Consider the following 22705-nt stretch of genomic DNA (forward strand, 5'->3'; position numbering starts at 1 on the left):
TATTTATGGGGTGTTATGATATATGTATGCAGTGCGGAATGACTGAATGAAACTCAGCACATCCATCACCCCGGTTACTTCTCATCTATCCCCTCGTCTTACTGGAACACTACACCTCATCCACCAGGCACCCTTTTGAATCCTGACATGTTAATATCTGAGGCTTCCCTTGAACAGGAAAGCTGCTCTTCTAAAGGCAAGCCAACTCCCAGAGGTAAGGCAACAGCCGCTTGCCTTTGGAGTATGTCTTGTCCTTGTAAACAGGTCCACAGCCTACTGCCAGCCCTGGGTGGCTTGGGGCGGCTCCCACACCCTAGAGCTGGATGAACAAGTACTTCCCTCTGCCAGTCACAAATCTCCCTCCCCAAGGGAACTGCAACCATGCTCTGTCCGTCTCCTGACACACCCTGATACCACTCTCGGGGGCCTCTGCAAGGGAAGCATGAGCGACTACCGTTTTAATGGTTACCATCTACCCTTCTGATGGCCTTGTCATCTCTGAATAAACAGTCAGACTTGGGTTCTTTGTGTAGATTAACTCGATGCATCTCAACCACCCAAGAGGTCAGCAAACTTCTTTGATGGGTGGGTTGTGGTGGGGTGGCAAAGAAATTGAGAGGAAGCAAAGTTGAGTCACCAGTGGCTTAAAGACCTGGGCCCCACACTCCAGAGGTTTCCTCTTTAGGATGCTGTCTGTTGGTCCACAGTCATCCTCAGAGAAATGGGGCTTCATTCAATGCCCTGGCATCAACTGTGGATACAGCAAAGGCAAATGGAGGCGTACATGTGGGCGGCTGTAGGTGGAGTGTGCTGGGCTGCTGTGTGGTCTTGGGCAGGTATGAGACTCAAGTGAAAAGGGATACTGTTAGCAGCTGTTGGCCAGCCACATGGAGAGGTGGGGAAACAGGATGGGGCACCAGGGAATGTACCCCAAAGTCACGGAGTTGTGGGGGAGATTCCTGGGCCCTGAATCGAGAGCAGTTTCCCAGCCTCCTTCTTTTCCTCCTCCAGCCAATCTTATCCCAATCCAGACCAGCAAAGGCAGCTGCAGGAGGAAGGACATAAGGAGTGGGAGAAACAGGGAAGGCAGGAACAAGAGATGAGGGAAGTGAGCGGAAGAGGAGGAGAAGGCATAATGCCTGCTAGGTCTGGGAGCAACAGAGAGTGGCTCCAGGGTGGGCTGCTACGATGAACTGGGGTCAGAAGATGGAGGGAGTGCAAGTTCTCCCTAAGCACCAATGGCTGGCCTGGAAGACTGTTTGTGTGTGGGTATACAGCAAGTAAGGGCACTACAGCGGGCAGATCCCCATCCTGGCCCGCCCTCTGCATCGCTTGTCCCCAGGGAGGAAGAGGTATCTCTGGTCTGTGTTAAATCCCCTGTCGCAGAGCCATTCTCCACCTCCCAGGAAATCAAAACCAAGAGAGCTGGGGTCCAGATCAACTGCACATGAGTCAAGTCCCACACACAGTGAGTGTCTTCTTGGCCAATATCAGCATTTCAAAGGCAGAGACGGGGGGGATACTATGCCCAGTGGCTGGTCCACCCTAGATCTGACATTGCGTAGTAAAAGCCAAAGAGGTGAAGGAACAGAGGTGTGATGAGCCAGAGGCCACCAGAGCCTTGACCATCCCACACCTGCCTAGGCTCACCTGGCTACTTGGCCACCTGGGCAGGACAAGCCTCTGCCTACCATGTCCTGAGATGCTCAGGCTATGACCACAGTCACCCTCCACAAACAACTTTGCTGTCCTTCAGGGCATGTTCCTCACTGCAACTCCTGCTACACTGGAGCAGGTGCCCATCGCAATCCCTTGGGAAATACGCCATGGCAAGGTGCCAAGCCCCAGCCACAGAGTGGGGTGAAACTGTGCTATTGGGTGTTCTTGTTCTGTTTTATTTTAAGCCTCCTTGGTGATCACAAGGGGTGGCAGGGTTGAGAACCACTTCACTGGCTTAAACACAGTGCAAGAGCGACTCTAGTCATCTGGATCTGCCAAGAAGCCGAGATGTGTGAAAGTGCGTCACAGGTGGAAGCAGTGCCTATGCAGGGCTTGGTGCTATCTGCAGAATCAGACACCCCAGAGATAAAGGGGTGCTACTGTACCAGTCATGATGTTATTGATCATTCCGCTCTTGTTTGTCACCCCTCACTAGAATGCAAACCCCTTGAGGGAGAGTGCTTCAGGACTAAATCCCCCAGCCCCTATGAAATGTGTAACTGAATGGCTGCATGAAGTGGGGAAGGGGCTGCTTGCTTTGCCCTCTGTGCCTTGCCTTCCTCACACCTAACACAGCACCCTGCACATAGCAAGTATACACAGTAACTTCCTAAAGAAGTCACACACAGGGTGGCTTGGAGTTGGAGAAAGTATTGCATCTCAGTTCAGGAGGCTGGACATGGGAGCCAGGCTTGTCACTTCCTAGCTCCTGGGGGTAGTTGTTAATCCTTGGCTTGAAGCTGCCACTCCAGCCTCTGTTCTGCCCCCACCTGGCTTACTCCCTGTGCTTCCACCTGACACTTTCTATTCACCTGGGACCCACATTTCTCTGATAAGAACTCATCTTTCTTTGATTTCATCTACAAAGTTCCTACTTTCAAAAAAGGTCACACTTGACAGAGGCCAGGGCACAGGCCAGCAACCCGCCTCTTAGGGTGGCACAGTTTGGCTTACAACAGCATCTAACACATCTTCGTAGAAACAAAGAGAATGCTCATGGCTTTAGAGTAAGTAAGGGCTAAAATTATTTTGGGCCTTCTGCAGCACACGCCAGGGACCTCTTGCAGTTCCCAGCATGTCAACTGCAATATGCAAACCTGTAAAGCCCACGGCCTGCCACCTGCCAGATACTCCAGCAATACTTGTTGAACTAGAGATTGGGCCTGGCAGGATAGCCTAGTGGCCAAATCCTCGCCTTGCAAACACTGACATCCCATGTGAACACCCATTTGTATCCTAGCAGCTCCACTTCCCATCCAACTTCGTGCTTATGACCTAGAAAAGCAGTAGAAGTTGGCCCAAAGCCTTGGAACCCTGCATGCATGCGAAAGACTAAGAAACACCTGGCTCCTGGCTTCAGATCGGCTCAGCTTTGGCCATTGCAGCCATTTGGGGAGTGAACCAACAGATGGAAGATCTTTCTCTGTCTTTCCATCTCTGTATATCTGCCTTTCCAATAAAAATAAATAAGTCTTAAAAAACAACAAAAAGAGGTTGTATAGCAGTCAAGGATGCAGGCAGCTTCCTGGGTCCATGTCAAGAGATGTGGGAAACCACAGGTGTGTGGGAGCTTCCAGGTGGCTGAGGAAACCTGGCCATGTTTCTGGGCTCCTCCTGAGGCCACCACCAGCTGCTGAGTCAGAGAGAAGCAGGTCTCCTCCTGCAGCCAGTGGGGAGGTCACTCAAAGCAGGACTTCTGACCCAGGTGAGCAGGAGCTTGGCTGGAAATGGTGGGGCCCAGGACTCTAACCCCATTGTGTCTCTCCTGCAGAGTTGTGGAAACTGGGTCACCCTCCCCGCTGAACCCTCAGCTGCCTTCCCGAACCAAATGTCTGTGTGTTCTGTCAGCCAGACTTGCTCCTGCTCAACCTGCTCCTTCCCAGCCATAGCATGCCCAAGTGCACAGTGAGGTGCTAATGCATTGAATGATGCCCACTTGCAAGTTCATCCTGGCAGAGGACCCAGGTCTTCACAGCCAGTGCCCACATTGCCCAGGTGCACCTGTCGAACATCATTCATGCTCGCTGGCCTCCTGCTCCCAGGGACCCCACAGCCCTTTGGCCTTGTCCAAGTTGCTATGGGTAAGCCTGTTTTCCCATGGTCATCCCCTCTTGCTGCCAACAGGCCCTGTGACTATGACACTGTGCCTATGCTTGTCGCAATCTCACTGGACTCTCATGGCCCACGTCTCCCTGCGGGTAGGGGTAAGCCAAAGGTGATGGCAGCTGCTTGTCTGATCCCCTGCTGCCATTGCTAGCGCTTCCTGTCTACATCTGAGGCCAACTCCCAGGCTGCTGGGTCCAGAGGAAGCTGGAAGTGCTGGGAGACCAAGGTGGCTGGGTCCTGGATTAGCCTGCTGCCTGCTTAACAGACATGCCCCCTCCAAGTCACCTGACAAGGAGGCTTATTTGGGCCAAGTCAGAGGAACAACGAGGTGAGTGAGCATCATTAGGTGCAGTCTCACTGACACCTGCCTGGGAAGAGATCCCTGAAGGCTGTTTCCTAAGGGCTGGCAGGAGAATGTTGCAGACAGGGGGCATTGCAGCTGAGGCTGCCACAAGTCACCCAAGGCTGCTGGTTGGGGAACAGTCAGGGATAGGGTGCTGAACATGCTGGTGGGGATTGCCTGTGGGGTTGGGGACATTCCCACAGCAGGTGAAATCTGAGAGGAAAGGCTCAGATGGGTTGTCCAATAGGACCGAGTCCAGGGATTCACTTTACCAGCTTCTGGAACCCTGCAGACCACAGCCCATCCCCAAAGGCCCTTGATCTTGTTTCTGCCCACCCCTGCCATGCACACAGCACAGCACCCAGGGGCATTATTGTGCTCAGACTCCTGGAAGAGCTGGGTTTGTATTTCCTCAAGGAGAAGCACTCCAAGCACCACGGATCCACAGCAAGACCCATCCAGGTGGGTGGTGATGAGGCTGCCATCTGTACTGCTCTTATTTCCCAAGTTTTCTATAAAGAATTAATACTTTTAGACAATAAACTGCTCATTTTTGAAAAGTGGAAAAGGGGCTAGAAGTGGTACATAACGGGTTACACTGCTGCCTGCAACACCAGCATCCTGGATGAGTACCAGTTCCTGTCTCTGCTGCTCCTCTTTCAATTCAGCTCCCTGCTAATGTTCCTGGGAAGACAATGGAAGATGGTCTAAGTACTTGGGATGCCAGCTACCCAGGATGGAGACCTGGGTGGAGCTCCAGGTTCCTGACTTCAGCCTGGTCCAGTCTGGACTGTGACAGCCATTTGGGATATGAAGCCATTTGGGACAGCAGATGGAAAATTTGTCTTTCTCTCCCTGTAACCCTGCCTTTCAAACGAAGCAAATACATCTTTAAAAAAAAAAACAACAAAAAATGGGAAAACAATCCATACTCCTCTCTGATGCCCCTATTCTAATCCTCCCATCTCCAGGATGTCTTCTTGGTCAGCTCTGGAAAATCCTCCTTCTGCCTGAATCTGTACTGAAATCAGAAGCGCCAACCACAACGGATTCCAGCTGTTTCCAAGACACAGTTAAACTCAGCCAACTGTCAGTGCCTCTGCTGTTTCCTGTTTCCACTCAGAGACAAACACAGTAAGATATGCTAGCTGTTAGCTCCACTGCCCACTGAACCCCATTCTGCTTCCCGAGGACAAACCCAGGCCTTTGGTTAAGACCCAGCCCCAAGTAAGGAAGAACCAGGAGCCCTGGAGCCTTACCAGTTAGGGAGCTCAAACTGCTCAGTCCTCATGCGAGGCAGCCAAAAACCCCTCCAAAACATAAGAACAATACTCCCGTGTGACCCAGCCACCTATCCAGGGGCATCAACCCAGGAGGGATGGCAGCAGAGACACAGATGACCAGATTTGATCACATCCCAGCAGTGTGATTCAGGCAGAGACCAGCCCCGTCTCCAGCTGTGGAGCCCAGCTGAGCAGTGCTGAGCAGTGCTGTCCACACACATACGGGTGATTTGATCACGTCCCAGCAGTGTGATTCAGGCAGAGGTCAGCCTTGTCTCCAGCTGTGGATGCCCCAGCTGAGCAGTGCTGACCACCCCAGCTCCCCGCCACACACGAGGTGGCACTCGGCCTGGGAGGGGAAGGGGACTGCAGTGTTGTGATAGGACATGGGCAGACCCAGAGGACATGAAGAGCCACAGATACAGAGAGCGGGAACTCAAGCAGCTAAATCCACAGGGCAGCAGCAGAACACGCTGTCCAGAACCTTCCCAGGGGACAGAGGTTCCACACAGGGACGATAAGGAAGAGCTGTGGAGAAGGATGAAACGATGGCTGCACAGCAGGTGCACTCCAGACAACGACTGCCCACTGCACTCGGGCTAAGCCCTAACATGCAGGCCACGTCTGTTCTACCAGATCTAAAACTACTGACTGATTAATTTTTTAAGAAAAACCCAATCGCAGGGGCTGCCACAGCCGGGCCTGCTGTTCTCTACAGAGCTGCGCTGGGTGTGGACATCCTGCCCGCGGCAGCCTGGCACCCAGCAGCGGCGTGCGTGCGTGGGATGGAGGAAGTGTAGCTGCCCCTGGGAAGGGAGCAGGTGCAACGTCTGGAGGCAGGCACGTGCGCACTGGAGGTGTCACGTGCCGCTCTCCGCCCCCATCCACCCACGAGCATCCCAGCATCTCAGCGCTGCCCCCCTCTGCCCCTGACCCCGTCATGGTCATTGTAATTCAGAGCCACGCTGCACGGCTGAGCCAGACGACGCCGCTGCCGCCGGAGCAACCTGGTGAACACGGCCAAGTCCTTGAAGGAGACGCGAAAGGAGATAACAACCTTAAGAGGGCACGACGGGGACAGGCTGAGGGGAGAAGCTGAGGCAGACAGGGAAGCAGCCAGCACTGGGCACACCTCCTCCCGACCCTGTGTGGGAAGGGGCTGGGGTCTTCGCGCCCACTCGGGCTCCGCAGCGCTATCCCCGCCCTTTTGTCCGCCTCACCAGGAGCCCCACTTAGTGGGCTCCCGGGTGCCTGAGAAGGAGGCTGGTAGACGTTGAGAACCAAGCAATCCCCTACCCCTTTCGGAACCTGGGGTGTCTGTGTGTGAAGGTGTCCGACCGTGTCCTTGACCTGGCACTGGCGTCCCCTGCAGGACGCAGCCTTCTCTGTCCTCCTGCGCCGTTTAGAGTGGCCCACTCCTGCCGCTGCCGCTGTTCCCTTAGAACCAGAAGGGCTCCATTAGGGGGGGTCCTTGCGAAATCTAGGTGCTCCCTGCACCCTGGAACTTTTGGGGCACTGGATTATTTGACCTGACTCTCCTTTGGTGGTCTATCCTACGTTCAAGGTCATCATCAGTCTGCAGACTCCTGAGCAGTGCTGGGCTGGGGTTTTCCATACCCTAGCTCACATACTCTCCAGGCAGCCCTGGAGGAAGCCCCTGTAGCATACAGCTCCTTTGTGCCTAGCTGTTGAATAGTCACCCCGTACAGAGACCTTGGCTTCTAGCCACTACCGCACAGGGCACCCAGCGGCCAGGCAAGCGCCACAAAGCACAAAGTACTCACACAGTGTGTAATGCATGTCTTTTAGCTTCACATCCCACTTCCTGCCTTGAGTTGGAGCTCAGGGTCCTGGGGGTTGTGTGGCTGACCAGCCTCAAAAGTGAAACACAAGATGGATGCAGGAGTGAATGGGCAGGGCAATCCCCCAGAAAACAGGTGAGAAAATGGAGGGTGAGATGAAGTGGCCTTCCCCAGTTCCCACCATGTCCCCAGTGGCAGAGCTGGCTGAGTCAGTGTATCCCAAGGATACCTGCATCCTTGCTCTGATCCACCAGGGCGACCACCTAGCTAGAGTAGCCCAGCAGTGCCTGGGCCTGACCGTGTGACCAGCCCAGCCAGCCTCTTCCTCCTGCTCCTTGGACACTAACTGCCTGCCCTGGGGACTCCCATTCTGGTGTAGGTTTCTGGGGGTCGGGAGGGATGAATGGGAGCACTCATGCGCCCAGGGATGACATCGTGGGCACAGCCCAGCTGAGCCACCCAGCCAGAGGGGTTGACCACATCTGTGTGTCACTTCCATGAGGCAGAGAGGCACTTGGGAGGCCCTCATGGGGGCTCCCAGCCCCTGGCTGCCTCAAGAGTCAGTGGTGGCTCGGTACCCAGGCACCTGCAGCTTCTCAGGTGGTCCCTGGCCATTCCCTTTGGCACTGCCTGCTGCACGGCTGTCCTCTCTGTCCACAGGGAGTAGGGCTTCCCGATCATCCCCTTTCCTGCCCTGCCCTGCCCAGGTCAGACCCTTCTCCTCCACACCTCAACAGTCTACCTGTCATCAGATCCAGGGCCCGATGCATCCTATTACAAAGCTGAATTGTTGCCAGGGTGGCCTTGCTGTCTCCACAGAAAGGCCTGTCATCCCCTTTGCTAAATATTACAGCTCCACGGAGGACTGACGAAAGTGACTTGTCACTCTCCACCCCTTGGCTTGAGGATCCCAGGCCTTTCTTTGATGCTAATCATGAGAATCACGGGAACCACAAACCACGGCAGCTCTCGGCAACTGAACACCCATCGTGTGCCAGATTGTGCACTGAGCAAGCTGCCGCATTATACTGACCCTGTGGAGAGTCGCTGCCCTTCCCAACCCAGTATGCAGATGAGGGAATGGGGCATCACAGTGGCTGAGCGTCTGCAGCTTGCCCCTGCCTGCACAGCCAGGGCACAGCAGAGCCGGGACCCTGTGTAGGACTGCTAACTCCCAGAGCCCAGGCCACCTTCCGTACACCACAGGCTCTCCAGGAGCCCAGCCCTCACACAAAGTGTGTCTTTAAACGTCGAAGTCACCCTGCCAGCCCCCAAAACAGCCTGAGACAGACTGTGTGAGTCCTCCCTTCCCTCCCAGGGCTGCAGCTGCTTGAGGCCCAAGTCAGGGGCCCCCATGGGACATCTGCATGACAGCCTGCAGCTGGCTTTCATGGGCACTGCCACCGCTCTCCTTGGTGGCAGCACATTCAGAATTGCTTCTGTCCCCAGGAAAATCGTGACATCTCAGTTTCCCTCTCCTCCTGTCATCTCTTTCCTGATTACTTCCATTGATCCTGGCCCAGCTTAAACAGAAACACACACTGCTCCCTGCTGTGGTTGCAGTCTCATTCTGGTCCTGCACATGAGCAGGCTGCTTCCTGAGTGATTATGGCACTGTCCTTTGATTGACCCAAAGTCATCGCCTCCCTTGGAAGGGAATGCGGGTGGCTATCACCCCTGGAGGGGAGCAAAAGCCCTTCGGTGGAGGCCAGTGTGACAGGATCCACTGCACAGTAGAGGAAAGAAGCTGGGAGGGCCAAGGACTGGGCAGGGAGGGACCCAGAGGTGGCTGTGGGAGCTGGCCAAGCACCTGTGCCTAAAGCAGGGAGCTGTCTGGCTGTCTCCTTCCCTATGTCCCATTGTGTACTTGAGTGAACTCTGTCTGCAGGAGCACCTGTGTCCAGGCCCAGCCGGGGATCATGCCAGGGACAATGAGAAAATTCCAGAAGGGAGAGCCCAGGGACTTATAGTTCCTGTTAATACCACTTGGCCAGTCACCTCGTGATCTGAATCTGGACCTCTGGGCTTTGTTACCTGTCACTAGCTGTAGACCCCTAGGTGTCAGAAATTGTTCTGAAACAGGGAAGGCCTCTGGTATCTTCTCAGGGTCACAGACGGAGGTGCACACACATAACTGAGAAGCTGAGCCTCCCCCTCCAAGTGTCCTTCTGGCCCGAGGACTCCCCAAGCCTCCTGATCCCAGCATCCTCGCACCTGTTCCTCACTCCTGGGCAGGGGTCAGGCCAGGCAAAACCTGCATCAGCAGAGAGTTTTCTGGGGATGGTTCTCCCACTGAGCCAGCAGAGATGACAGCAGCACCAACCCCTTGTGTTGACCATGGGGATTAGGGGAGCATCTGAATGCCCTGGGTGCACAGCGGCTGGGTGGACGCCAGCTCCAGGGAAGGAGGCCCCAGGATTATTAGGGATTACTCCAGCACAGGCCAGAGGCGGCCCCAAGGGAAGGCATCAGGGAAGCTGACACCTCTGCGCTCTGAGCCAGGCTCACGTCCAGGAGTTCAGCTACCAACTCTGCTGCTCTGTCTGAGCTCGGCCCAGCTACCCGCAGCCCTCTTGGGATGCCTCCTGGGCACAGAGATCCAGCCAGCAGCAGCCTTCTTTCTGCAAGCCCAAGGCTGTCACTGGCTGCACGGTCCCTGCCCAACACAGGAGCGTGAGCTGAAGGCAACACACAAAGCCATTTTTCTCTAGAAGCTGAGACTCTTGGTGTTGACAGAAGGAGGACACCCAGGCTAAATGGACATGCTTGGGTCCCGGGGCCCCCATGAGGCCTGGGCAGAGATGCTAACTGTGTGAGAAGATGTACTCCCTGCTGCCCTTGGTTTTGTCTTCAAGGGGCTTGTGTGAGTGCACCTGTATATGTGCACGTGTTACATATCTGTGCATGTGCATATAACTGTATGACTACACGGTGCACATACATGTTCATGTATTGCATACACTGTACACTCATGCATATGTACATGGATGACTGCACGGTGCATGTGGGTGTACTTGTGCATGTATGTTCATGTATGTGTACCTGTGCATGCATCTGTGTGTGCATGCATGCGTGTATACTTGTTTATGTGCATGATCTGTCTTGTTCCATTTAACCTCCTTAGTGAAAAGTAGCCCAAGCCCCCCAGGGTGGGCCTGACCTAACCTTAGAGGGCCCACGGGTCACAGGAACACCTGTACAGGAAGAGAGGCGCTGTCTGGAAGGCTCCTGTCACGGGCCTGTAGGAAGATTACCAGGCTCTCCACTCTGGTGGATGGTGGCTGCTGTGCTGCTTCCTGTCCCTGTGGAACTCATGAGCAGATTTTGCACTCTATTAATCTACATCTGTTTGCACATCCCTGCCGTCCGCCGCTTCTGCCCGTGGAGGCAGCAATTACATGGCGAGAGGGGAGGGCTTTGGAGGCGCCTGCGTGGGTGGGCTCTTGGTGTTATAGTTGCTGGCTGGGGCATTTTAGCTCCTCTGAGCCAGGGATTCTGGGAAGCTATGCAATGGGTTTGTGGGAAGATGGTATGGTGCCAGCACACACTGGCTGGGGAGGCCAGAGCAGTTCGATGCTGTGACAGTGAGGGTGGCTGTGGGTCCCCAGCTCTGCCCCTGTCAGGCTATGAGTTCCTCCTCCTCTCTTTGTCCCTTCTCCCTGCAGCCCTCACTGCCCCATTTCCCCCGCAATCATCCCCTTCTCAGAGTAGAATGGACAAGGCTGGCATTTCCAGACAACACCCACTCAAAGGCCTCGGGCCACTTGGGGCCCAGGTCACCCTCCTCCCCCACAACCTGCCCTACCTCACGTTGTCGTGCTTCTGGATGTAGATCTTATGGAACATCATATCCTCCTGCTTGGCATTGATGTCTGCTTTCATCTCCATGGCAACGTGGCGGGGAAGGACGGACAGCAGGAGCCGCTCCTGGGGAGGGGAGCAAGCACTCTCACTATGGCTTCCTCCGCCGTCCCTGGCAGCTCCTCTCCCTGCACACCTGTGCCCCTGTGAAACCCCTCAGCAACCCCTGAAGCCCATGGGTTAACCTCTGCCTTTGGACTTGGAGGGGTGGAGAGGGGCTCCCAGCCCCCATGTCCCAGGGACATTGACAGTTCTGGTGCCGAGCTTGTTTCCTTTGCTATCCGGCAGAAGCTCTGTGTATGCTGGGGCAAAGTCACTGCATCAATGAGGGGCTCAGCTTCCTGGGTTGTGGCACAGGGACACATGGCTGAGGGAGATCCCTGAGATTCAGTTCACGGTCAAGGGTTTACTGAGCTTCTACTGAGCTCCTGGCATTTCTCCTGGTTGTGACCGGTTGGAGGGTTGGTGGCAAGGAGCATCGCTTCTCACAAGGCCAGCACTGAGCAGGGACCCCTGAGCTAACCTGGAGACGTAAGGAAGTAGTCCAGCAAGGCTTTGTAGAGATGTGGGGAGGGGGATTTTTGTTCCATAGCTTGAACAACTAACTGTGGCCCCCAGAGGGAGGGACAGCACACTGTCACTGAGGAACCAAGAAATCAAAACCAGAGAAAGAGCCACTGGGAAAGAACAGGGTGAGTGGAAAGGGGCCAGCCTGAGGTCCCTGTCACCTATTATGGGGTCTGGATTTTGCCCTTCTTCCTCAGTGCCTGTCTGCCTCCCCCCAGGCCTGCCCAGCTGCCTCCCCACTGTACCCTGCCCTCTGCACACCCTCAGCCTCCCCTGAACCCCTGCATTTCACCCTGCCCTGGGTGCTGGGTTTCCCTTTCCCATGGCCCTGAAACTCTTCCCTGCCTTCAATGTCCTAAACCAAGAGTGTTCCTACCTCTGTCCCCGTCCATGCACCCCTGCCATCCTGGAGCTCTGCAGGCCTCCCCACCACACCCCTGCCTCTCAGGCAGGGCTTCTATGTCTTCTTCTGGGTGTCTAGGCAGTGCCTTGCCAGCTTGCCCCAACTCACCCACCTGCCCTCCTTCATAGGTCTGAGACCACCTGCAGGGCCAACATGAATGGTGCAGGCAGCCTCCATGTGGGGGTCTTCTGGGTCCTCTCTCCTTGCTGCAAGCAACAGGTGTCCTTTTTAAAACCCAACAGTAGCTGCCAGGAGCAGCTCACCTGGCCTCAAAGCTTCCGCCATATGGTTCTTCCCTGGGCCTATCACCCTCTCTTCAGCACCCCTAAATTCAACCTGTGCCCCATTCCAGAGTAAGTGAACCCTCAGGCACCCTCCCCCCAAACTTCTAGGAGCCTTCCTTGCCTTTGCACATGATTCCCATTCCTTCCTGGGGTGGGGTGAGGGCTGACTCTAGCTGCCATCTAACCTTAATTCCCCCAGGCCTTTTCTCATAGAGTCCCTGATTACCCTGTTCGCCATTTAGTAGTCACATCTCTCTCTCTCTCTCTCTCTCTCTCTCTCTCTCTCTCTCTTTCTCTCTCGCCTGAGCATGGAGAGGTCTCCTTGTGGATGGGTACTGGGTCTTATCCAGAGCACAGCCCAGGCCTTTTGCCAGAAGCACTTGTCAATGAGTGAAGGAGGTTGCTTCCTAAGAGTGTGCCCAGCTCCCCCTAAGCATCAGTACACACAGGCACTGAAGGCCAGCTCCTGTTTACTGACCTCTCAGCAAACAGTGCCTGGTAGGAGACGAAAACATGAATGAAACCACAGTTCTGTGAAAATAGGGGACAATTGCGAGAAAGTGTGCCGCCGATGGTTCAGCTGCCAGAGAAGCCTTCCTGCCTGCTTAACTAGTTCTGGGCCTGAGGACTGAGGGCTGGGCGGGGAAGTGTCCAGGGTGGCAGTGCTGTGTCTATGCATCAGGTGATTCCCAGGAAGTGTCCCCCAGCGACCCAGCAGCTCTTTCCAGCTAGCTAGACAGTGCCTGTCCCTGGGAAGCAAGCTGTCTCCTCCCCCATCCCTGGGCTTTGGCTGTCTACACAGCATGGTGAAAAAAAAGACACTGTGTGTTCCCAGATCCCCATGTGTTTGGGAGGTGATGTCCAGTCAGACCAAGGCCTGAGCAGGCAAAAGCTGGGAAATGGTGATTACCCTCTGGATAAGGCAATGAGGCTGAGAAGTGATGGGGGCCCACCCCCTGGGACAGAGGGGCAGGAAGGCCAACCAGAGCTGAGGGGACAGACACACCAGGGCCTGGATTGGGGGCAGGGCTCTTGGAGCATGTCAACAGCAAACAGCAGCCACAGCAGCGGTGCTGGGAGGAAAGCAAGGGACTAAGGAGATGCTGAAGGGGGCTTCACTTCAGCTCAGCTGTCCGGTGCCACCTGTGACGTCACTGTAACCACCCAGAACACTGCAGTGGGGCTGCAGTTGCACCCAGGGTGTCCATAGCACATGCTCCAGGCTGCCCAGGAGGGCATGGGTGACCCCTGCTTTCCTGGTCTTTCTCTCCCCAGTCCCATGCTCACAGGCAGACCTTCCCTGCCCACCTTCTGCCAACAGGCCTGATGGTAAGTGACATGCAGTTGGACTTTGTTTACGTGTGCTAAGAGAGGTGAACCTTTATCTCAGAAGAATTCAACCTTCTGTAGGTCCCTCAGCAGCACCACTGTCCTGCTCACCCCTGCTCTCTTGGGTCACCACAGCCCCTCAGGGTCTCCTGTCTGGCTCCTACTGTCTAGGGTGCCCAGATCTCCATTAGGAGAAGGAGACAGTGATGACCCAGACATGAACCCCACACAGGAACTTGTTCCCTAGGAAGGGAACAGCTGGAATCCCAATACCAGCCTGAGTTGCTCTCCCATTAATCTCTATCCAAGAGAGGTACATGCAAGGCCAGTATCTGCCTGAGCGCTTGCTGGGGAAAGCCTCTCCTGGGGTCTGTGGCCCTTCTGATTGGTCTGCCTGTCCTGGTCAGTAGCTGAGGAGAGACATGCAACTGTTTCCTTCTGAGAACTAACAAGACCCCAGAACTCAGGAGATGAGGCTGGGCTAAGAGGATGGGGCTCCTCCTTCCTCACTGCTTCCACCTGAATACAAGAAAGAGCTCCTGACTACCTGGCTTGTTTGCAAACCACAGAGACATGGCAGGGGGCCACAGGCAGGAGTCTCCCCCAGGAGGAGTCCTACAGAGCCTGGCCACTGGGCTCCTTAAGGGGGCTGGGCAACCCCCTGCTCCCTGAAGCTGTGCCTGTTGCTGGGAGGGGCAGAAGGCTGCACTCACCTGCTGCTGGTTCTCCCTCTGTGAGTGGAGCCGTGCCTGGATGCACTCACGGGTCTCCTGGAAGGCCTGCCTCTGGGAGACCTCGGCGGGATAGTGGGTGCAGACGCCCACGATGTTGGTGCAGGAAAAGATGAGCACGTTGGAGACCAGCTGTAGAAGGAGAGATAAGCACACAGGCTCAGGCCTGACACAGGCATGGGTTACCAGGGCCCCAAGTTCCATCCTTTGGGTCACAAGCACGGCTCTCCCAGGGTAAGTCTCAGCAAGCAGAAGCCTAGGGCACACCTATGCAGCCCAGCTTCACCAGTCAGCAGCTGATGTCCTCAGGGCCCGAACTTCAGCAGGCTCTTGATGGCACATGGCCTCTGTGTCACATTGACTGACTGATCATCCTCCAGCTCCCTGGCTGGAGGGGCCCATGTCTGGCTGACACAATAAGAACAGCATGGGTGTGATCATCCAGCACATGACTAAAGGTAGCCACAGCCTATTTATACCCCAGGTCGACTTCAACATGAAGGTCCAGCTGGCCACCCAGTGCTAGATACCATAGGCAATGAAAGACATAAAGGCACTACACCAGAGTGTGTGAGTGTGTGGCTCAACTCCATCTTCCCCAGGCTGCCATTCCCTTCTTGCACCAGCACCAGCTTTCCAACACCGCCCTCTGCCAGCAGGCATGTGGCTGCCATCTCCCCTGACCCCGTGCCATCTCCTCACATACCCCCTTCTCTGAGAAGACCAGACATTATGTATGCATGTGAAAACAGCAGCCCCCTCCCAGCAGATGGGATTGGGCTTCTGAAAAGCTAAGAAACACCCAACACTAGATGAACAGAGCCCACTGAAGCAAGCTGATGTAGAGTCTGAACAGCTTCTGCAGATAAAGCCTGAATCCTGACTTTATCTTGCCTTTGCCCTCGGGGCCACCGGAAAACAGAAGTTTTGCCAAGTCTTAGGCTTCTGGGCAGTGGGAAGCTTTGAGCTGTACCCAATTCACTCTCTCCAGAGCAATGTGGCCCCCCCAGCATCCCAGAATCTCTGAGCTGCTCCCAAGTGCTGGGGTAAGGAAGGCCCCTATCCATTTGGATCCTTGACCTCCTTCTTCCAGTACCTAAGCCATGGGCAACGACCAACGACAACAGCCCATCCTCTGCTCCAGTGGGTCCATCCCCAGGTCTGTGTTCTCCAGGAAGTTCTGAGCTTGTGCTGCCCTTCACTCCCTTTGAGGTCTGCAGGCAACCCAGCCTAGGCCCAGAAGCTTTGAAAGCTCCATGCTGCTTCTCCACTCACCCTCAGTCTTTCTCCAGCTGAGGACACAGACAGTCAGCAGTCCGCGGCCTGGAAGAGACCCTGGTCCTGTTGGACCTGAACTTCCAGACCCTAGCACAGTGAGAGATGGAGTCCTGGTTTTTTGTTTGTTTTAAAACATTTATTTATTGTTATTAGAAAGGCATATCTACAGAAAAAAAGGAGAGACAGAGAAAAAGACCTTCCTTCCACTGGTTCACTCCCCAAATGGCTGTAACTACTAGAGTTAAGTCAATCTTAAGTCAGGAACCAGGAGCTTCTTCTGGGTCTCCCATGTGGGTGCAGGGTCCCAAGACTTTAGGCTGTCTTTTACTGCTTTCCCAGGCCACAAGCAGGGAACTATATGGGAAGTGGGGCAGTTGGGACACAAACTGGCACCTATATGAGATGCTAGCACTAACAGGTGGAAGACTATTAGCCTGTTGAGCCAAGGCCCATGCCAATATTTGTGATATTTTAAATTGCTGTTATTTAAGGTCCACCCACTCTACAGCACTCTGTTATAGCAGCATAGACTATCTAGAACCAGCAGGCATACGATTAAAAACTCAAGGAAAGCAATAAAAATGATGAAATCAATAAAGTGAGAGACATCCAACAGAATGATAAAAAATATCTGCGCACTACCTATCTGACTAAGGGTTAACATCAGCAACTCAAAACACTTCACACACGCACACAATAAGCAATATGGCCAAAAGGATAAAAGGCCACTTTTTATCTTTCCCCTCTTAAAAAAAGTCTTTGGCCCAGCATGATAGCCTAGTGGTTAAAGTCTTTGCCTTGCATGCCCAAGATCCCTTATGGACACTGATTTATATCCCGCCTGCTCCACTTCCATCCTGCTCCCTGCTTGTGGCCTGGGAAATCAGCTGAGGATGGCCCAAAGCCTTGGGACCCTGCACCCACATGGGGAGATCTAGAAGAAGCTCCTGGCTTTGGATCGGCTCAGCTCCAGCCGTCACGGTCACTTGGGGAGTGAAACATCGGATGAAAGATCTTCTCTGTCTCTCCTCCTTTCCAAAAAATTAAATAAGTCTTTTAAAAAGGCCAAAGACACCAATAAATAGTTGTGAAAAGAAGAAATACAGGAGCTGGCATTGTGATTAAGCCACTACCAGCAATGGCAGCAGCCCCTATGGGCACACTGGTACAATCCTGGCTGCTCCACTTCCGATCCAACTTCCTGCTAACACACACCCAGGAAACGCAGCAGAAGATGGCCCAAGTCCCTGGGCCCCTGTTCTTAGATGGGAGACCTGAATGAAGCTCCTGGCCTTGGCCCAGCACAGCCCCAGGTGTTACGGCTATCAGGGAGTAAAGCAGAAGATGAAAGACATCTCTGACTCTATGTAACTCTGCCTTTTGAATAAATAAAATAATCTAAATAAAGGAGGTACAATCTCCAGCTTCCAACTGCAGAAAATTAAAAATCATTTCTTTTAAAGCAAAATACAAATGGTGAATAAATATATTAGAAAAAAATATGCTAGGCTCACAGCCATCAGGGAAAGGGCAATCAAAGCCACAGTGAGATGTCCCCTCAGAATGGCAGTAACCCAAAGGACGGAGAGCACCACCTGCTGATGAGGAGGTAGGGAAAGGCAGACATTTCTACACCTTGGGTGGGAAGCAAATCAGCACCACCACTGTGGGAACCAATGGGGAGATGAGATTTGATGAATGTGTGTGATGAATGGCATAGACAAAACCTTATGGCTATACCACACTCATTGCTAAAAGACTCAGTGTGGTCTCCCAGCACCAGGTACAAAGCCAAGCTGTCCCTTCCTATCACCATGATCAACCTTGTACCAGAGGTTCCAGATCACGTGATACAACCAAAGGAAGAACAGACACACAGGCTGGACAGAAAGGGACAAAACTGTCCCTGTTGGCAGACACAGGTGTCCATGGAGGAAAAACCAAGAGAACCTATGAAACAGCTGCCAGTTAACTCGTGAACTCCAAAATGTCTTAAGGAACAAGGCTAACACATAAAAACAAATTGTATTTCTGTACAGAAACAACGAAACCATTGAAAGGCAAATGTTTAGGTGCCATTTAAACAGCACCGCAACTCATGAAATACTGATGTGTTAAATGTTAAAGACACAGAGTAAAACCTGTTCACACAAAATAAAAGACCTGGGGCTGGTGTCATAGCATAGGAGGTCAAGCTTCTGCATGCAGCATCAGCAATGCATTTGGGCCCTAGTTTGAGTCCAGCTGCTCCACTTCTGATGCAGCTCCTTGCTAATGCATCTAGGAAAGCATGGCAAGAAGGCCCAAGTGCTTGTGCCCCTGCACCCATGTGGGAGATCTGGAAAAACTCCAGACTACTAGCTTTAGCTTGGTCAAGCCCTGGTTGTTGGGGCCATTTGGGGAGAGAACCAGAGGGCATGAAAGAGTCTTTCTCTTTGTGTGTGTGTGTGCGTGCGCATGTGTGTGTAACTCTACTTTCAAACCAATTAACTTTAACAAAGAAAGAAAACCTAAATAGATGCAGAGTCAGCATGTTCATGCACTGTGATATAGTTTAGATGCCCACCTACCTCCCATTTCTGCCAAGCGAACTATACATGCCATACAATCACAACTGGAATAACAAGAATGAGATGGATCCAATGGAAAACTCACACCACAGATGCTCTGTGACTCCAAACATGGGCTATATTCCAATAAACTCATTTTGAGTTGAAAATGCATTTAATATATCAACCCTACCTTAGCCTACCTAACCTACCTTGGCCTAGCATACCTTAAACATGTTCAGAGCACCTACGCTCACCTGTCATTGGGTACCACCACCTCACACTAAGCCTGTTCGGTAATGTGGCATTGGATCCCTCATCTGTTTTATGGACTTCCACACTGAATGAGAAAAACAGAAGGACCACAGGGGCACCCCTCTGTCCCCCAGCAGAGTTGTGGGGCTGTGAAAAGTAGAGGATGGCTGAGGCTCAGTTTCAAGGCTTTCATGAAAGCTACAGTGACCACAACCATGGGGTACAGGACTGAGGACAGATTCACACGATGGAATTCAGAGTGCAGAAGTAGTAAACCCTCGTGGGTATGGTCTGCTGAGTACTGACGAGCGTCCCAAGCTAATTTGACAGGGAAAGGGTGGGCTTTCCAATCAATAATGCTGGGTTGCCTGGATATCCTCCCACCCCACACACATACAGAAAGGAACTCCAAGTGCAAGACACTACTGAATGGGAGAGCTAAGTGCTGCAGCTCTTCAAAGGAGACACGGACTAAACCTTCATGGCTGTGGAAGACACATTGTTTCTTAGACACTATGCTAATGACACAAATGACAAAAGAAAAGACAGTTGGACTCAGTCAAAATGTAAAATTTTTGCGCTTCAAAGGGCACCATCAAGAAAGTGAAAAGAACAGCCACTGGGCAGGAGAAAATGCTGCATTTTTGGCAAATATGAGGGTATTTCAAAAAGTCTGTGGAAAATTTTTAAAAATTGAAATGCATGTAGGGCTTCTTTTTCCTTCATAATACATCGTCCACAAACTTTCTGAAGATTCTCTTACACATAAGGGAACAGAAATGAGGAAAGAATAGTCTTTTCAAAAATGGTGCTATAACAACTAGATATCCACATGACAAAATAAAGGTCACAAAAGACACAAAATTAAGAGGCAAGCATTGTGGCATAGTGAGTTAAGCTGTTTATTGTGATGTCGGCATCCCGTACTGGAAGCCAGTTGAATCCCAGCTGTTCCACGTCAGCTCCAGCTTCCCATTAATGTGCCTGGGAAAGCAGCAGCTGATGGACTAAGCACTGAACCATTGCACCCACATGGGAGACCTGGGGGAGGAGTTCCAGCCTCCTGGCTTTGGCCTGGGCTGACTGTTGCAGTCACTTGGGGAGCACAGAAGATCCTTCCCTCTGTGTTATCCTCTTCCTTCCTTGCACCCCCCATCATTCTGCCTTTGAAATAAATAAAATTTAAGAAACCAAAACCAAACCAATTCAGTGATTAGTGGGTCTAAAAACAAATCTAGAACTATAATTTCAGAAGAAGACATAGAAGTTTCAGTTAGGCAAAAAATTTTTTTGTTTTGTTTTAGATTTATTTACTTTTAATAGAAAGCCAGATTTACAGAAAGAAGGAGACACAGAGAGAAAGATCTTCCATCCACTGGTTCATTGTTGTGGCTACAACAGCCGGAGCCGAACCAATCTGAAGCGAGGAACCAGGAGCTTCTTTTGAGTGGGCTATCTATCCTCTGCTGCTTTCCCAGGCCATAAGCAGGGAGCTGGACGGGAAGTGGAGCAGCCGGGACATGAACTGGAGCCCATAGAGGATGCTGGTGCATGCAATGCAATGGTTTAGCCATTAGACCATTGTGCTGGGCCCAATATTTTTTATATTTGAAAGTAAAAGCATGATCCATAACTTTTCTTTTTTATTCTAGTCTTTCTAAATTTATTTTCCATTTATTTTAAAGGCAGAGTTACAGGGAGAGGAGGAGGAACAGACCAAGAGATAATCTTCTATGCACTACTTCACTCCCCAAATGGCTGAAATGATCAGGGTTGGTTGGACCAGATCAAAGCTAAGAGCCTGGAGCTTTACCTGGGTTTCCCACATAGGTGCAAGGGCTCAAGTACTTGGGTCGTCTACTGCTGTTTTCCCAGGTGCATTAGCAGGGAGTTGGACAGGAATGGAGCAGCTGGGATTCAAACCGGCACCCCTGTGGGATGTAGGCAGAGACTTAGCCTGAAATGCCACAACACCAGCACCCATACATTTTACTAAATAAGAAAAGGTAAGTTGGGGGGTTGCTGCTGTGGCATAGTTGGTAATCTACCGACTGCTACTGGTATCCCATATGGGCACCTGTTCAAGTCCTGCATGCTTCACATTTTTTTTTGTTTTATTATTGTTGCTGTTTTTAAAAGATTTATTTAATTTATTTGAAAACTGAGAGAAGCAGAGACAAAGAGAAGTATCTTCCATCAGCTGGTCCACTCTCAAGTGGGTGCAATGGCCAGAGCCGAACCAATCCGAAGTCAGGAGCCAGGAGCTTCTTTTGGGCCTCCCATGTGGGTGCAGAGACTCAAGCACTTGCCCCTGGACTAATGGGGGAGACCTGGAAGAATCTACAGGCTCCTGGCTTCAGCCTGGCATATCCCTGGCTGTTGTGGCCATTTGGGAAGTGAGCTAGCATATTTCTTTCTCTCTTTCTCTGCCGCTTTTCCCCATCCTCCTCCTCCTGTCTCTTTCTCCCCCTCTCTCAACTTTGCCTTTCAAATAAACTTTGTAAAAAAAAAAATTAAACATAAATCAGACTTCATAAAAGTCAACAACATCTGCTCTTTTCAAAGCCACTGTTAAAATAATGAAACAACAAGCCACAGAATAGTAGGAATTAACTTGCATGCCACAATCTGATAAACAGCGGCCTTTCCTCCCTCTGAGGACACAGAGGCCTGAGTCCATTTTGAGATGTGACCCTCCCCCCCCAGGTAATCACCTAGTGCCTGCTGTAGCATCTCTGTCCTAATCCCCCAGGTCTCCCCTGCTGTCATCCGAATCTTCCCGCAGCCAGAAGGCCAATAGCAACAGATGGTGCAAATCCAGGTAAGATGCTGTGCTGTAACCCAATAGGGGCCCACATGGCTTCATTAAGCTTGCTGTGCCTCCATGCTCATCTCCCTCAGCCACTAAACACCACACTAGGCGAGCAGCGGGGGGGGGGGCGTGCTTGGGTTTTAGAGGGGGGACTTGAGCAACGGGGACTCTTAGTAATTGGCCCTGGGAGTGAAAGAGATTCATACTTACACACACACACACACACACACACACACACACACACACACACACACTCACACACACACACTTCACATGATCTCATACTCTGGGACCATGGAAAGGATTCCAAATGCTGCCCACTGGCTCCTCCACTCAGTGATCAAATATTGAGCCCCTTCTGTTGCCCCCACGGAAGTAGACACAAAGTATAAAGCCTGCCCCTCAGGCAAAGGAATCACCTAGTGAACAAACACAGGTGCCACTCACGGTGGTGCCTTCCAACCGCAGGTAAATGGCCTGCTCGTGGGCCAGCTGTTCTCCGTACTGGCCTTACAGGACATTCCAGAATACATGAGATGTGCACATGTGTGTCCATGTACATGTGGGAGTATGAGAGAGGACAGGGAGTCAGTGGTGGTGTGGAGGTGGGGGACGGCTGGTGACACATCCCCACATGCCACCATTAGGGGTAGTAAGGAGGCGTTGCCAGCAGCACATGTACAAAGGCTTTGAAAAACATCCCTATAGATGGCTGGGGTCCAGGGGTCCTAGGACCACCCCAGGAGAAACCCCACCAGAGGGGAATGATTGGTATTCAATTCTTAAAGTCCTGGGAGGACTATGTCTGCAACACAGCACTTATGAAGCCTAGCCTAGGGTTGTGGTGGCTAGCTGTACATTGACCTTGAAGCCACTAGCCCAAGGCAGCTGTTTCCACTTCTCCTCTCCTCCTACCATTCCCAGTGTGTGGGTGGGTAGAGGAAAGGGCCCAGGAAAAGAAGCTTGCTGCTCGCTGTTTCAGGAAAGGTGCAGAGCAGAGAGCCATGAGCCATGACTGGGCTTGGAGTTAGGGGGACACAGGTTAGGAAAGACCCCTTTTTGGTTCCTGGGAAGTCAGCCATGCCCTTTGGAAGCCATCATGCCATTTCCAGGTGTATGGCACAATAGCTTTCACTCTTAGTAGGATTCTTGCAACCTTTGGGGTCTAATTATACTAGAAAAAACTGGTTTGTTATTCACCTGAAATTCACATTGAATTGGTATCCTGGCAACTCTGCCTTCCTCCAGCTGTGCTAGCCCCACCCCTTCAAGCCCACTTCATCTGCCACCTCTTCATGGTCCTCCTCCACTGGTACCGGCTTTTACTACAGAGGGAACAGCCAAAGCCAGTGTCCCTGCTTTACTCCCAATATAACACAGGTC

At 52.5% G+C, this 22705-nt stretch overlaps 1 protein-coding gene across 1 annotated transcript in view; it reads right to left on the reverse strand.

The window, feature by feature from the left end:
* The window catches only part of ADCY5 (adenylate cyclase 5), a 150207-nt gene that overhangs the window by 40563 nt on the left and 86939 nt on the right, over nucleotides 1-22705 (reverse strand). The window contains exons 2-3 of the mRNA XM_041002690.1: nucleotides 14411-14560; nucleotides 11059-11180 (exon numbers count right to left, since the gene is read on the reverse strand). Of these exons, the coding sequence (XP_040858624.1) occupies nucleotides 11059-11180; nucleotides 14411-14560 (272 nt within the window). The remainder of the gene's footprint in view (nucleotides 1-11058; nucleotides 11181-14410; nucleotides 14561-22705) is intronic.

Source organism: Ochotona curzoniae, unplaced genomic scaffold (genome assembly GCF_017591425.1).
Source record: "Ochotona curzoniae isolate NIBS_2020 unplaced genomic scaffold, NIBS_Ocur_1.0 scaffold_2587, whole genome shotgun sequence".
Classification (NCBI taxonomy): domain Eukaryota; kingdom Metazoa; phylum Chordata; class Mammalia; order Lagomorpha; family Ochotonidae; genus Ochotona; species Ochotona curzoniae.